This window comes from Aquila chrysaetos, chromosome Z (assembly GCF_900496995.4).
Source record: "Aquila chrysaetos chrysaetos chromosome Z, bAquChr1.4, whole genome shotgun sequence".
Classification (NCBI taxonomy): Eukaryota; Metazoa; Chordata; class Aves; order Accipitriformes; family Accipitridae; genus Aquila; species Aquila chrysaetos.
Window position 1 is genome coordinate 7,955,818 of NC_044030.1, and position 13,247 is coordinate 7,969,064.

General features: G+C 37.7%; 1 protein-coding gene across 5 annotated transcripts in view; it reads right to left on the reverse strand.

The window, feature by feature from the left end:
- MSH3 (mutS homolog 3) overlaps nt 1-13,247 on the reverse strand; it is a 118,374-nt gene that overhangs the window by 27,398 nt on the left and 77,729 nt on the right. For all 5 annotated transcript variants that reach the window (XR_005931557.1, XR_005931558.1, XM_030004430.2 and 2 more), the window contains exons 15-19: nt 12,486-12,654; nt 8,977-9,041; nt 7,543-7,659; nt 5,482-5,589; nt 1,911-2,025 (exon numbers count right to left, since the gene is read on the reverse strand). Coding sequence is in view for 3 of the 5 variants with exons in the window: in XM_030004430.2 (XP_029860290.1) it covers nt 1,911-2,025; nt 5,482-5,589; nt 7,543-7,659; nt 8,977-9,041; nt 12,486-12,654 (574 nt within the window). In the remaining 2 variants the exon portion in view is untranslated. The remainder of the gene's footprint in view (nt 1-1,910; nt 2,026-5,481; nt 5,590-7,542; nt 7,660-8,976; nt 9,042-12,485; nt 12,655-13,247) is intronic.

Below are 13,247 nucleotides of genomic sequence, written 5' to 3' on the forward strand. Positions count from 1 at the left end.
ATTTGGCTCAACACAACAGAATTTGTAGATACTTAAAACCAGAATGAGTTCATCTGTTAAAATCCACAAATTTCTTGCATGTATTTGGTATCCCTCCAGGGTCCCTCCAACCATGTTTTGAGACTGGTGGCTGGTTTGCAAAGCCAGCTTTCAGAAAGAACATATGCTGTAACATCAGACCAGAGAACCCATCCGCCCTTACAATTCCATGCAACCATAAGCTAACATCTTATTGGAATTTATGGCTGAAGTTAAAAGTACTAAAAGAATCCATGAATATTTGGAGAGGAGAGGGGGAACAGAAGAATAAGATGTTTCTTTCAGGGCGCTGCAAGAAAGCTTTTCCTAAAGTTAGATATTTGACAACATTTCAGCTGAAAACATGACAGGAGATGCATTTTCCTGCTGATTCAAACACATTAGTTTAGAACTAGAGGCATTTTAATAAACTGGGCTCCCACCCACCTCTCTCAAAAAAGAGAGAACTCAAACCAACAGTAGAGCAAGAGTGATTCTACCCTGATCACTTGATTTTCTAATATTCAGTATTTAGAAAGCCAACATAAGAATGGGACTAACAGGGGAAAGTGCATGATGATTACTGAATGAAATGCTGAGGTTTTTTTAAATGCCGTCTGTTGCTTGTCTGGAGTTGACAAATAATTTTGAAAACATTCCCTGAAGTATTGCACAATATCTTTATCATTGTTCAGTATAGAACAGCATTTAAAAATATTTCCTGAGAAATACATACAAATTTGAATGGTGTTTATCACCGCCATGCTCCACATTGACATCTGTTTCATACCTTTTCTATATTTGTTTTATGAAAAGGCAGTTACGTATTCAGAGTTAAGTTGCAAGCATATCTTTCATATTCTTTAAGAACAGACATGTAGTATTTCAAAAAAGATACAGACAGGTAAATATTTAACAAAGAATGTCAAAAGGACATGTAATTTAAAAGGCAGGTTTTAGTTTTTCAGGAAAGAAAGAAGAACGAAGCAAACTAAAATACACTCATCAGAAACAGATATATGAAATAAAACATGGCAATGTTTCCTACCTATGGTAATTGCATATTTATAGCAATTTTAGGTAATTTAGGTCATATAATTTAGGTACTATTGCACAGAAAAATGTTAAGAAGTAGCCCCCCCGCCCTTTCTTTGACCTATTGATAACAACACCAAGCAAATAATAGTCTTACTGCTTCTCAACATCATTCTCTATTGCAAAAAACAACAGCCAGAGTTACAGGTAACATACAGCCTGCAAGCCACACCTTGCAGGGGGGGATCTTTATCATATGTTAATATGAAAGGGGTCTTACAACTAATCTGCAGTCTACAGAGTACTTGATACTATGTAGTGAAGAGTCAGAGCTCCAAGTCTGCTTTGTCAGATTAAGAAAGACTGTATGAAATTAGTACTTCCAGAAAGAAAGGAAAAAACATAGTAGAGAAATGCCTAACCCCCCCCGAGCTATCTTAGAATTAATTTGGAAAACTGAACCTGTAACACAGACACTTAACTTGTTGCTATTTTGTATATTAAAAAACTCAAAAATTTGAGATAGTTATGACAAAATGCAGACTCCTTCTGATGACGCTGTTAAAAAAACCCTGTAATTATTCGTTTTTAAAAAATAACCATTTAGAACTTTCATTTTAAGATCACCTTTCTTTTCTTTATGCCATTAAGACTGAACAAGGTTGTAAAGACAGCATCTGACTGCAAGATATCAGAAAAAGGACAAAACAGATGTGGTCATGTCTAGCTATATCTCTCTGAAATACAACCAAGCAGACAATGGTATGATTAAATTATTTAACTTCCTGGCCAAAAAGCAAATCCCAGATTCCTTCCCTTGAATGGTTTTGAAGCTCAAACAGTATCTCACTACTTACTGAAAGGTTAGTGGTATTTGGAACATACTGATCCTGTTCTCCCAGTAGCACATCAATCACAGGGTGCCTCCCATTTTTTATAATTATTTCTTGCCGATTATCTTGCACAGTTGGTCTGCAAAAAGGAAGAGACATTAATTGCAATGTTTACTGAAACCGATTATTTAGAACTACTGTAACTAAAGCCTGCAGGAGGGTCGTCCATGATGCAGATTTTTGTGAAAAAATACAAATGACAAAAATTAATTATTGCTATCAAGTACTTCTGAAGACTTCCTTGGTTACACAAAAACCCTGGTTATAAAAAAAGATAGCAGATAGGATAAAGAAATTTTAGAGTATTTCCTTCATTTTTTCATTACCTAGGGGATGTTTTCAGTTGTTTATATGTATTCTAAAAAACTGGTAAGAACTACAAAATGAACAAGCAATAGCAAAACCTCCAAACTGGAGGACAGTCTGCTTTTTTCCCACCACTGCACCAACTTCTGCAAAGTGCCACCTTTTGCAGATACATTTCGTATTGTCAGAACGATCTTGCTGATGAACTGGTCCAGCCTATTACGGCATTAAGTCCCAACTGGAGGGTGGGGAGTAAAGAGAATTGTCCAACTATGTACATTATGACTGATAACACATTAACTGTCCATAGGAAGGGCTTACTAAGTTGAACCACTGAAATGACAGTACCTTTTTAGAAATTAATATGCAAACTAGATCAATACTACATACTTTTTTCCTCTCATCTCAAACCACGTAAAAAGTTTTGTCTCAAGTGCTTCCACCTTAGCTGCAAATTTGTCTACATGTCTACTACTGTAACATATAATTCTGTGTTATGTATCTCCATGACTGAAAAGCTCTGTCTCCAAGAGTTGTGTGTTCTTCACAGAACAAAAAATGCAAAAGAAGCACGTTCCACTGAATTATGACTATGATTTCTTTTTTGTTCTCTGCAACCTAGGTTTACTTTTTCATTGTAAACTGAAGTGCAGCATTCAATGGAGAGGTAAATGTAGTTTCACCTCTCAGCAACATTTTCCTACACTAGAAGTACAATCACTCTGAAATCAAAGAGCAGTAATTTAGGAAAGTGGCAGCAGCTAAGAAAAAGAGAATACTGGAATAAAACTACAGAATTTTTTAACTGGAAATTAACTAACACTTTAGGTGGACTTTAGAGGGAAGACAAGATGTGGGAACTATGATTTTTCTTGGGTTGAAGAATGATGATGCAATTTGAAAGGAAAATGGAGATAAAATATATGGCATATTAGCAACACAAAACACTGGTGAAAGAGGTGCAAGCTGATAATGGTGTGGTGTTTCTAGCATAAAGATATTTACAGCAGTTGTACTGGGGTGGGGGACAGGCTTTGGGGACAAAGAAAGGAAATTTCATCCTCCACTTGCTGCACGGCTAAGTTATTTGGAGCTGTAATGTGATGGTCTGAAAAGAGAAGAGCACATACCTAGAAGCACTTCCTCTTGTACCTCGCCACTGTGCATTCAAGAGAGGGAGATGACAGCTAAATGATCCATTTGCCATTTTATAATTCTGCCCCTGTCTTTAGAAATAATTCCCTCTTTTTAAGTGCTCGAGCCTCCTTCCACGTAACTGTGAGACAGGATGTGTTTTCAGGATGCCATGAGCCTTGATGACTGCCTGTTCTGGTTTCAGAGAATGGGGCCTGCAGAAGTAAGGCTTCAGCCACAGTTATTCAAAAGGTCTGCCCTGCCCTGTGTTCCCACAATCAGACAATCATGTGTCATGCAGTAAGAGGGGGGGAAGGGGGAAGAAAAAGAAAAAAGCTCTGGAATGCATAACATGTCCTTTAGTCATGTACTACCTTTTAAACAGCGTTCCTTAAACAAATTCACAGTCTGCAGAGTGGATACGCAAACATCAGATGATGTTCTCTGGACTACATATGCCATCATCTTCAGGTATCTAACTTTGCTGCCTGAGCGCCCTGATGTTGTACGTTGTCTGTGTAAAGGATGGGTCTCCCAACACAGGAGTCCTGAGATGCCTTGAAACTGTAAGATGTGCTTACCTTTCTCCAGCAACTGTGTGGAGCACCTGTGTTCCTGACTTCATGACTCATTTACATGCCTCAGGTAGGGTGATAGGAAAAAAACCTCACTCAATCAAAAAACATTCCTCCAGAATACTTGAATTAGTTAATATGGAGGTCCCATCTTTCTTTCAGTAGCCCTCCAAAATTAATTATTGACATCTTCCCTGCAGCTGAAGTTTCACTGAGAAGTCTCCTTCCTGCCAGTTTATAAGCTCTAAGCCACTTTTTAAAATTCAGTGAATTATTTAAACTTTGCACAGTGAATTAATCAGATTTCAGTTTGTTTTCTCATCTGAGTATACAGAAATAAGTGAGCAATTACTTTCAAAGAGATTTTCATAGAGGGACACAAGATCCCAAGAGTCCAGAAGTGATCAATATTATCTTTAATGCTGTATAAAAGCAGAAGCATATATAAGTTGATTTGCCTTCATCCACATACATTTAATACATGATTTGCTGTATTTTCCACAGGTCTCAAATGTTACTAATTCATACGGTTATTCCTAAGCCATTGTCTGAGCACTTGCAGCGCAGCCCCACAATGACAACATTTAAGAAGTTACACACAGCACTTTTCAAGAGAGAGTATGTGGACTGTCTGGCAGAGGGAATGGCTGAGGACTGGAAACCAACAGCCCTTGCAGGTGTGTCTACAGTAAACCTCAGAAACAGTAAGTGCTGACCTCTAGGACAGCACTCAGCCAGTTGAAGCAGTGGCTCAGTGAGTGTCCAGTGCCTCTGGGGACAGAGACCTCACAGTATGGAAGAAGGCACCCCAGTGAGACTGACTGTCTCTATGTGGGTGCGAGAGATGTGGGCTCGTGGTGGTGGGGAAGACCCAAGTTGCAGGGTGCACAGGCTCAGAAGCCAGCTCTGGACCAACCTCTGGCAAAGCAGGACTTGTGGGTTCATGTGTCCCCACCACAGAGAGCAAGGGCGACAGCCTTGGCACCACCAGAGTCCCAGGCTGCGGTGCCTGGTGTGCATGTGTGGGTCTTGGGCAGAGGAAGGTGCACAGCTCATCAAATCTAACACACGATCCTAGGTGAGGCATCATCACTGCTCTGGAAGATGGCACTAATATTTATCTATTATTTACCTGAAATACATCTTTGAAACATACCTCGTACACCTTAGAATCTTAGGTATTAGAAAAACATTATAAATTCAGACCTTGCTGAAAAAAAAAAAAGAAAAAAATTTGCATGCAAAGTCCAACATATATTTATAGTTATGTGATACATCACCTACTAGATTCAGGTCAGACAGTAGACAGACAAACATAAGATATCAAATTTGAACTGCAATGTTTACAGATTTGCATTAAGCCCAGAAGTGTTGCTGTGCAAAATCAGATTAAGTTGAAGCTACTGTAAACAATTTTAATAATGCATTTTATTGTAGTACACATATTAAAATCAAATCTATTTTAAATACTCTCTTATAATTCCCTCTAAAATCCTAAATAAAAATTAAAAATTGATTACCTGCAGTAGTCTCCTTGTTTAGCCACCTGAGCCAATGAGAACAGACAGTCGACAGTTGCTAGGTGACCAATCGCTTTAGACACAGGGTGATAATGTTCACTAAAATGGCTATACCAAAACAGGGAAAAATAACAGGAGGAAGAAAAGAGAAAAAAATAATTTCAAACAGATACAGATGTACTGTCAAAATATACCCCATGCATGCTTCTCACAGGGCTCCTATGGTCTTTAAATTACTCTGAATTCAAATCTCCCAGCAGTGTATTAAGTTACAATATGAGGACACAATATTAATCAAGACAGACTTCAAGCTCCCATTGTAACAGTGAATTCTTTTTAAGCACAAAAAAGCAGGCAAAATGAAATTCATTAGATAGCATATAAAGGGTCTGCAGTTGATCCCTGCTGCCTAAATGAGGTCTATATAAATGCCACTGTTATCACAGTGGCAACTGAATCCCAACTGCCAATTCACCTCAACCATAAGTTACAGTAAAAAAAAAGTAAACTAAAACTGAACCTGCCTGAACCCAGGAGTTCACTAAAGTTCAATTTGAATAAAGTATGGTGTCTACAACAGAAAATTCAATAATTCATTTTCCATTTATGGTATTGCTTCTCCCAGTACAATAACGATGTTACCAGAAGAACAGTCTTCAGTAGAGTTCATTCTCTTAGTCCTCAAGAATTTCTTTTTTTCCTCTCCTAGTCTCAAAGATACAACATGGAATATAAAACCAGTAGGGGAATGAAATTTAATTTTAATACATAAATAAATAAATGGAGGGGTGGGGAAGAAGAGCATTTTCCTACACACAGGTCTTTCCTTGTTGTATGCTGCTATCATACAACACTATTGAAAACAGCAAAGTGAACATGAAAAGCAGCAGATCTAAGTAAAGAAAGGTTAAAATAGGTCTACTCAAACCTACATGGCTAGTATACTGACAATAAATTATTTAACATAACTATTTTTATAGTATTGCAAAGGCAACACATCTGGAGAAGAATGAATCGGAATGTTTTTCTAGTTTCTACCAAATTTTATTTGCTGAATAATTTTAATTGCTGAATTCCTACTAGAAGGCAAACCTTGGCATCAGTTACGTCCAGTGAGACAACTTCAGAAGGAACTTGTTAAGTTTTTGCAGTGGAGAAAAAAGCACAAGTGAAAGTGAGCCAACTATCATTGCATGACATGAGGGACAATTTCAGTGGGTTTGTAACTCATGGAAGTAAAAAAATAATTGATAACCAGACACCTGAAAAACTAAAGGTATTCAGAAATTTGAGAAATATTTTTTGAACTCCCATTTTAAAGATCCTTTGGCTAAATAGTCAAATAACTCCATTCAAAATTCTGATCTGAGACAAACAGATGTTCCGAGCCAGTTGTGAGGGACAGTAACACTCCCACTACTTTCTAGCAAACAGACACACAGTCAGTCGCAGGGTTAGCATACAAAATATAGGGCTATGGAGAATCACACTCAAGCAACTGCCCTAACACCCTGAACATTCCTAACTCAAAAACTGTAAGTAACACTGCAATTGTACTTAATTTATTATTGGTTTTTTTAGTAATGGCACACTTAACAGTGAAGCCACAGTCTATTTCAATTAATATTAAATGTGAATTTGGTTAGTTTGTATAATAAATTCTTTTTTCAATTCACTTACATTGTACTTCAATAATAAACCTACTGGATTCAGTTTCATTCATTTACAGTCAGTCGTACTTTCAGGTTCTTAATGCTATGATATTAGTTTCAAATTTTGAGAGCCACCTTATACATTTAATGGTGTATTTTCATCAGAATTTTAAAATCTAGAGACATCACTGCTGGTCTCAGGACTCAGTCTGCAAAGGTCTTGCCTTCAAATGCTTTAAATTGAAGAACACTGTTTTAATTGACTATCTTTAAAGTTGTTATGGGCAACATAATTGAATTATCAACTTTTTTTTTTAAAAGATAAACATCTTTTTTTTCCTGTTCTTACAGCAAAAATAAAATAAAATACATAACAATGATAAAAACTGACTCTATTTTGTAAACTCACTCTAAAAAATTTAGCCATTCAGCACTGCAGTCAAGGACTAGCTGCTCCCGGAGCTGGTTCAGATGTCTGTAATTTTCTATAACAAAAGGAGAGTGGAAACGGCTGACAGCTTTTGTGCTGGAAGAGAGAGAAAAGCCAGATAGGAAATCAAGGTTACTAAGCAATCAGTTACACCATCCCCATGCAAAATTGGACTACTTCTCTTATTCTCTGTGAGCCTTGAAAATGGATGTTAAAAAACATATTCTTTTATTGTGGTACCAAACTCTATTGATTCCAGTGATCTTTATTGTGAATAAAGTGATCAGTGACCGCACCACTGCCTATTCAGAAGGCTTTTGAAATGTTTTTCACAATGTAGCATGTATCACTGAAGTTTATATATTTCACAAAATTCTGTTCAGCAATACACTGCACAAATGGATGACTCTTCAGTGACTGACTGCATATGCAATGAACTCCAAGAACAAAATTTCACTTTACAGAGGAAAACTTCATGATAAGCCTGCAATAAACTTCGTAAATCTTGCTAGTTTCCATTTATTTTAAGGACTCACTTTGGCATTCCCAGGCATTCTTTTACAAAATCCAGATTACCTGTAATTTGTTCTTCATAATCTTAATTCTGGCTAATCTGTGCACTTTTAATACTGAATTCTTGCATAAATGAATAGAACAGCACTTCAGAGTTCACCTTGATTATGCCTATTTCTGGGGCGAAATGTCTGTGCACACACATTATACACCAGGCCTTGTAGAGAATTCAGCATTTACATGGACTCTACACATCACAACATTAAGGTATTCAACCTGTTTAAATAATAAAACAAATGACTGAAAAGAAAAAAGTCAGCTACATAATTCAGTCCATCTCTGTTTCACCTACTGGAAAAAGTATCCAAAACTATCTAAAATCATGCTTATATAACACTAAGTACCAAAGCGAGCAAAGCTTGTCTGTATGAATAAGTAAAATGACATTTTAAATACACTGAGTTTATTGAGATGCACAAACAGGTATTTGCACAGCTACCTTTACCTTTCTGAATAAACTAAGAACAATCAAAATTCTATGAAAGATTTGCATGTACAAACTACAGGCACAACTGAATCAAGACCATAGAGTTTTGACACCAGTACATGTACTTGAAAAGATTAAGCAAGTAATATAGTGCACTAAGGATCCACCATGTAAAAACAAGTGTTTTAATAACTCAATTTTTTTCAGTTTGGTTTTGTTTGCTTTTAAGCAAAACTTATTATGGGCAATAAATTAACATAACAATTTTGTTCGGTTGGTTTTCAGTTTAAAAAGAAAAAACAAAACAAACACATGGAGCAACGAGAATGTGTGCGTAATTAATTGTAATACCAAAATAACACTTTTTTTCTTAAATATTAAAATAGAACAAACTTCACAGACATTTTACATACCTACTAACCATAACCCAGTCAGATGGCACAGATGATTTATGGGAATTCTTGACTTCTATCATGAACTAAAATAAACAGAAATATAGTATCATGGCAAGTTAGGAAGACTACAGAACCATAATCATCATGTATCAAGAAATCTGCATGCATCAGAGGAAAACCATATTCAGCCTGAAGAGACTGAGCAGACCAGAAGCTAACGTTCTTTTTCCCCCAGAAGTGAGAGTTATAACATACACATTTTCTGCCGAAAGAGCAACTCCTGTCCTGAGCTGTTCTTGTGCCCTACCACATTGCTGCCCCATCTCTGCCCTTCTATTCCTCCATCCCCTAACACACTCTCCTCACCTCCCTCTTATCAAGCCAAAACAAGACTAAAGCTAGTAAGTCAGTCTTGCTTACCTGATCCTGACTGGGCCTTGTAGAGAATTCAGTGTTAACATGCACTCTACACTATATACCACCTGTACTGAGGCTACTCCTTATCAGCGAGGTGTGCCTTCCTGCCTAGGGATCAGTGATTCATACTGAGCCATAGTTACCTATAACATGTCACAGACAAGAGCTCAAAATCTCAAATGCTAGCACTGTATCTACAGTACCTTGCTTCAAGTTTGGATCAACTTGGGGTCAGAAAGGGAAGGAATAGGGGAAACCAGTAGTAATGGCAAGAGGTTCAGTGCACTGTAATTTACACAATGTGTTTATTGCAGCATTTTATATGATTCATGTCGGTTATCTTTGTACCACTAGCCTGAGGTCCTAGATGTCAAAGAATTCAGGCATTCTTAAATAAAAGAATTCAGTTGGAAAATGAATTTCTAGCAGAGATTAGATTAACCCAGAATCTGATCACCTTTACAGAAAACCATGAGACTCTCATCTGGCAAAGCTTTTCCATTACAGTTAGTACGATTTAGATAAAAGCTTCCACACTTCACCAGAATAGCCAGCAATCATCTTCAAGTACAAACAAGAATAATAATCCTAACATGAGCACAAGACTCCAGCAAAGATGAAGTGCACTAGTTCTTAATTCACCTAAGACACTTTTAAAATATTTGGTACTGTAGAAACCCTGAAATTGCATAATACACACAAGACAGACTGAAAATGGGTAGAAGCAGAGATCTGCAAAGATTTGAAAATGAGCCAACTGCTCCTGTGCCGGAATTACAGTTTTTTCTAAAGTTCATCTCAAAACAATTAAACGTGCTGTGTTTATTAAAGGAAGACAGAAAATAGTACCACATTTATGTCTATGCTGGATGCCTACCCGAACTCAAAACAGCCTAAATTAACACAGCCAGTTCAATTGCCTGGTTTATTTGTGTGGCTAGTGAGAAACAAGCAGAGAGGTTGCAATCTTCTTCAAAACAACAAAAGCATTTGCTTTTTCGTCCTTTTATTCTTAGCCCTATTAAATAAATAATTGCAGTATTAAATAAACTGGGACCAAAGCACTGGTTATGCAATGCAAGAAGCAAATACTTGCCAAATGCAGCAATTTGTCTCTAAATCCTGCCTGAAACAAATAGCAATGCTATCACTATCTGGAGAGCTTTCTGTCCTGTTTAGTGCACACTACGAATTACGTTAGAGGTCTAGAAACAAAAAGGTAAGATAGATACAGGTGTAACCTCATATCTTGGAAAAGGTATGCGTCAACTGGATCTTCATCTGAACTCTAACAGGAACTTAAATGTAAGTTAACACGCAGTGGGCTGACTCTGAAAATTTAACCATGTATTCATAATCATGGGTTTGGGGGCACACATGGCAGAGTAAATAGTTTGACCCCCCCCCCCCCCGCCCCGCCCAAGAAGGCCTGTTCCCTGAACAGATGTTCAGAGTAGGGAGATATGTAAAAAAAGCTTCCTGGCAGCTTCTCTCTTTCAGAACTAGCAAACCATGAACCTGCTTCTGCCCAGGTCTGTTGTGAAGAAGCATTTGAATGCTACATCTATAAGAGTGCTACAAGAACGTAAGAAGAATATACCATATAGATCTGAGGAAGAAAGAGCTCAACTCAAAGAGACTCTTGTTATGCGTATGATCTGCTCCTCCCTTACAATTCCTTTTCCATTACTTCCATTCCTTTAGTGTCTTTCCTTTCCTCACTGACCACCTTCTCTAATCCTTCCTCTACTGCCTCTTTTGATGTCTATGAAACACCCATACCAGATGTAATTAAATAATAGCTATCTGTAACCTCTGCAACTCCTTTCATGAATATACAAGATAGATCTTTTTGTCTATGGTTTCTGAGCCATCCCCTGCTACAAAGGCCTCCTCTCTTAAATCTGTGTGTAGTGACTGGTGGTTTCTGAAACTCTCCTGTCCAGTTCACATCTGATTACTTCCTCAGATGCTCTCCTTTCTCTGATTAATTCTTCTCTTTGCCTTTCCTTCACACATGTGTCATCATCCACCTCTTCATCCACCCTCTCTGAGAGAAACCTTTCAAATCCTGGCTTATCCCTTCCTCGTGCAATACTCAGACGCACTCTTCCATGTTTCCTCTTGGACTTCAGCATCCATGCTGACAGCCTACCCACCTCTTTAGCCACGTTTCCTCTTCTCAGCTTCATCATCAAAAGAAATATCCACCCGAGGTCTTTATGAAATGCTGCTATCTCTAACTCATCCTTTCTCACGTTCTCTCTCACTTCCAGCATTGCCTGTCTGCTCCCTGCTCTGTCTCTTGGGTCTTTCTCACCTTTCTAGGTGACAGGGGGCTGCTTCCAGCTCCTTCCCTCCCTATCCTCACTGATTCATCTCTTTTACTCCCAACTCTCCTTCAGTTTCCTAACTCCCTTCTTTTCCCAATTTTCTGTGGAGTTGTCCCCAGCCTTCCTACTCTCAGTTCCCAAAGGACAATGCTGAACAGTGCTACCTCACTGCTCCTTTCAGTTCCCCCCCAGATCTGGCAGGATCTGTCATCTCTTTGTTCTTGCACTGAACTTCTCAGCTCGCTGGAGCATGGCCTGCCCACACTTGCACAGCAAGTAGCAAAAAAAAGCTCCAGTCCGCAACAACCGTTTCTAAGAATTAAAAGTAAAATAACATTTATAATTCTTTAATACTGTTCCTCTGCTCTCCCATCTTTCAAATTACAGTCTTAATCAGTACTTACAAATCATTTTACCATTCTTCAAATTAACCTAATGCTGTGCTTCCTGTTTCTCTGAGAATATTTCAGCACTTAATAGCCACATAATTAACCTCGGACATATGCAAGTGTTTTTACATATACAGAAGAGCAAAGCATTACTGAACCAAATTCAACTGTGCTAAAGTGTTTTTATTATTTAAATCAGTAAAGTAATTGACAACAAATAAAAAAGTGGCACTATGACAAAACTGTTCTTTAAAGTTGTACAAAAGGTTATAGTCAAATGACCTCATCAAGTATCATACTAAATGAAGAGAGCTCTAGTTAAGTCTGACTTTTAAGTTATTTTCTAGACAAGAAAGGGTACAGTCATACAGAATAGATAGCGTATTACCTCTTGACCAGAAACTGTAACATACTCTGCAGAAGGATTCTTAATCTGTTTACGAATGTCCAGGAGATGCAATTGGATTTTAGAAAGCACATCCAGGATCTCCTCCTTTCTCTTTCTGATGACAGGGAAGTCTGTAAGGTCCTTGAACAATTGGGTTTTATCTCCAGTCCTATCCATAAAAAGCGTAAGATAAAATAACAGTAAAATCAAAGATACGTTCCCCAATTCTACTGGCTACATCCATATTTTTATTAGTTATTCTCATTTGTTTTAACACTAGCTTTATTCCCCTCTAAATACAGCTTTTCTGTTACTTGGCCATAGTACAGCACATTTACTGAAAGCTGCCATACACACTACATAAATAGAAAGGCACTTTGTATACGCACTCTAAGAGGCCACACCAAGTTATTAAAAACCCCAAATGTATTCAAAACCAATCTATTCCTGTTCCTTTCTACTCTTATCACACTATGCTCCTTCTTCCATACCAAACCCTGCTGACTAGTTTTTTTTGTTGTCTCTGAACATGCATCCTGCAGCTTTCTGTTTGCTCTCCCTTGGTCAAGCAGAGCAAGAAAAGGAAGCACAAGAAAGATCATTCCCTTCTGTCTCAATTCATAATTCTGGCATACAATTGCTGCCCCAACCTGGAGCATCCCATGTGCCAACAACATCTTTGTCATGATTAAGTGTGAAGCTTTAGATAATTGCTGCATAACGTGAACACAGATTTTTGACATATTTAGAATTTGGCCATAT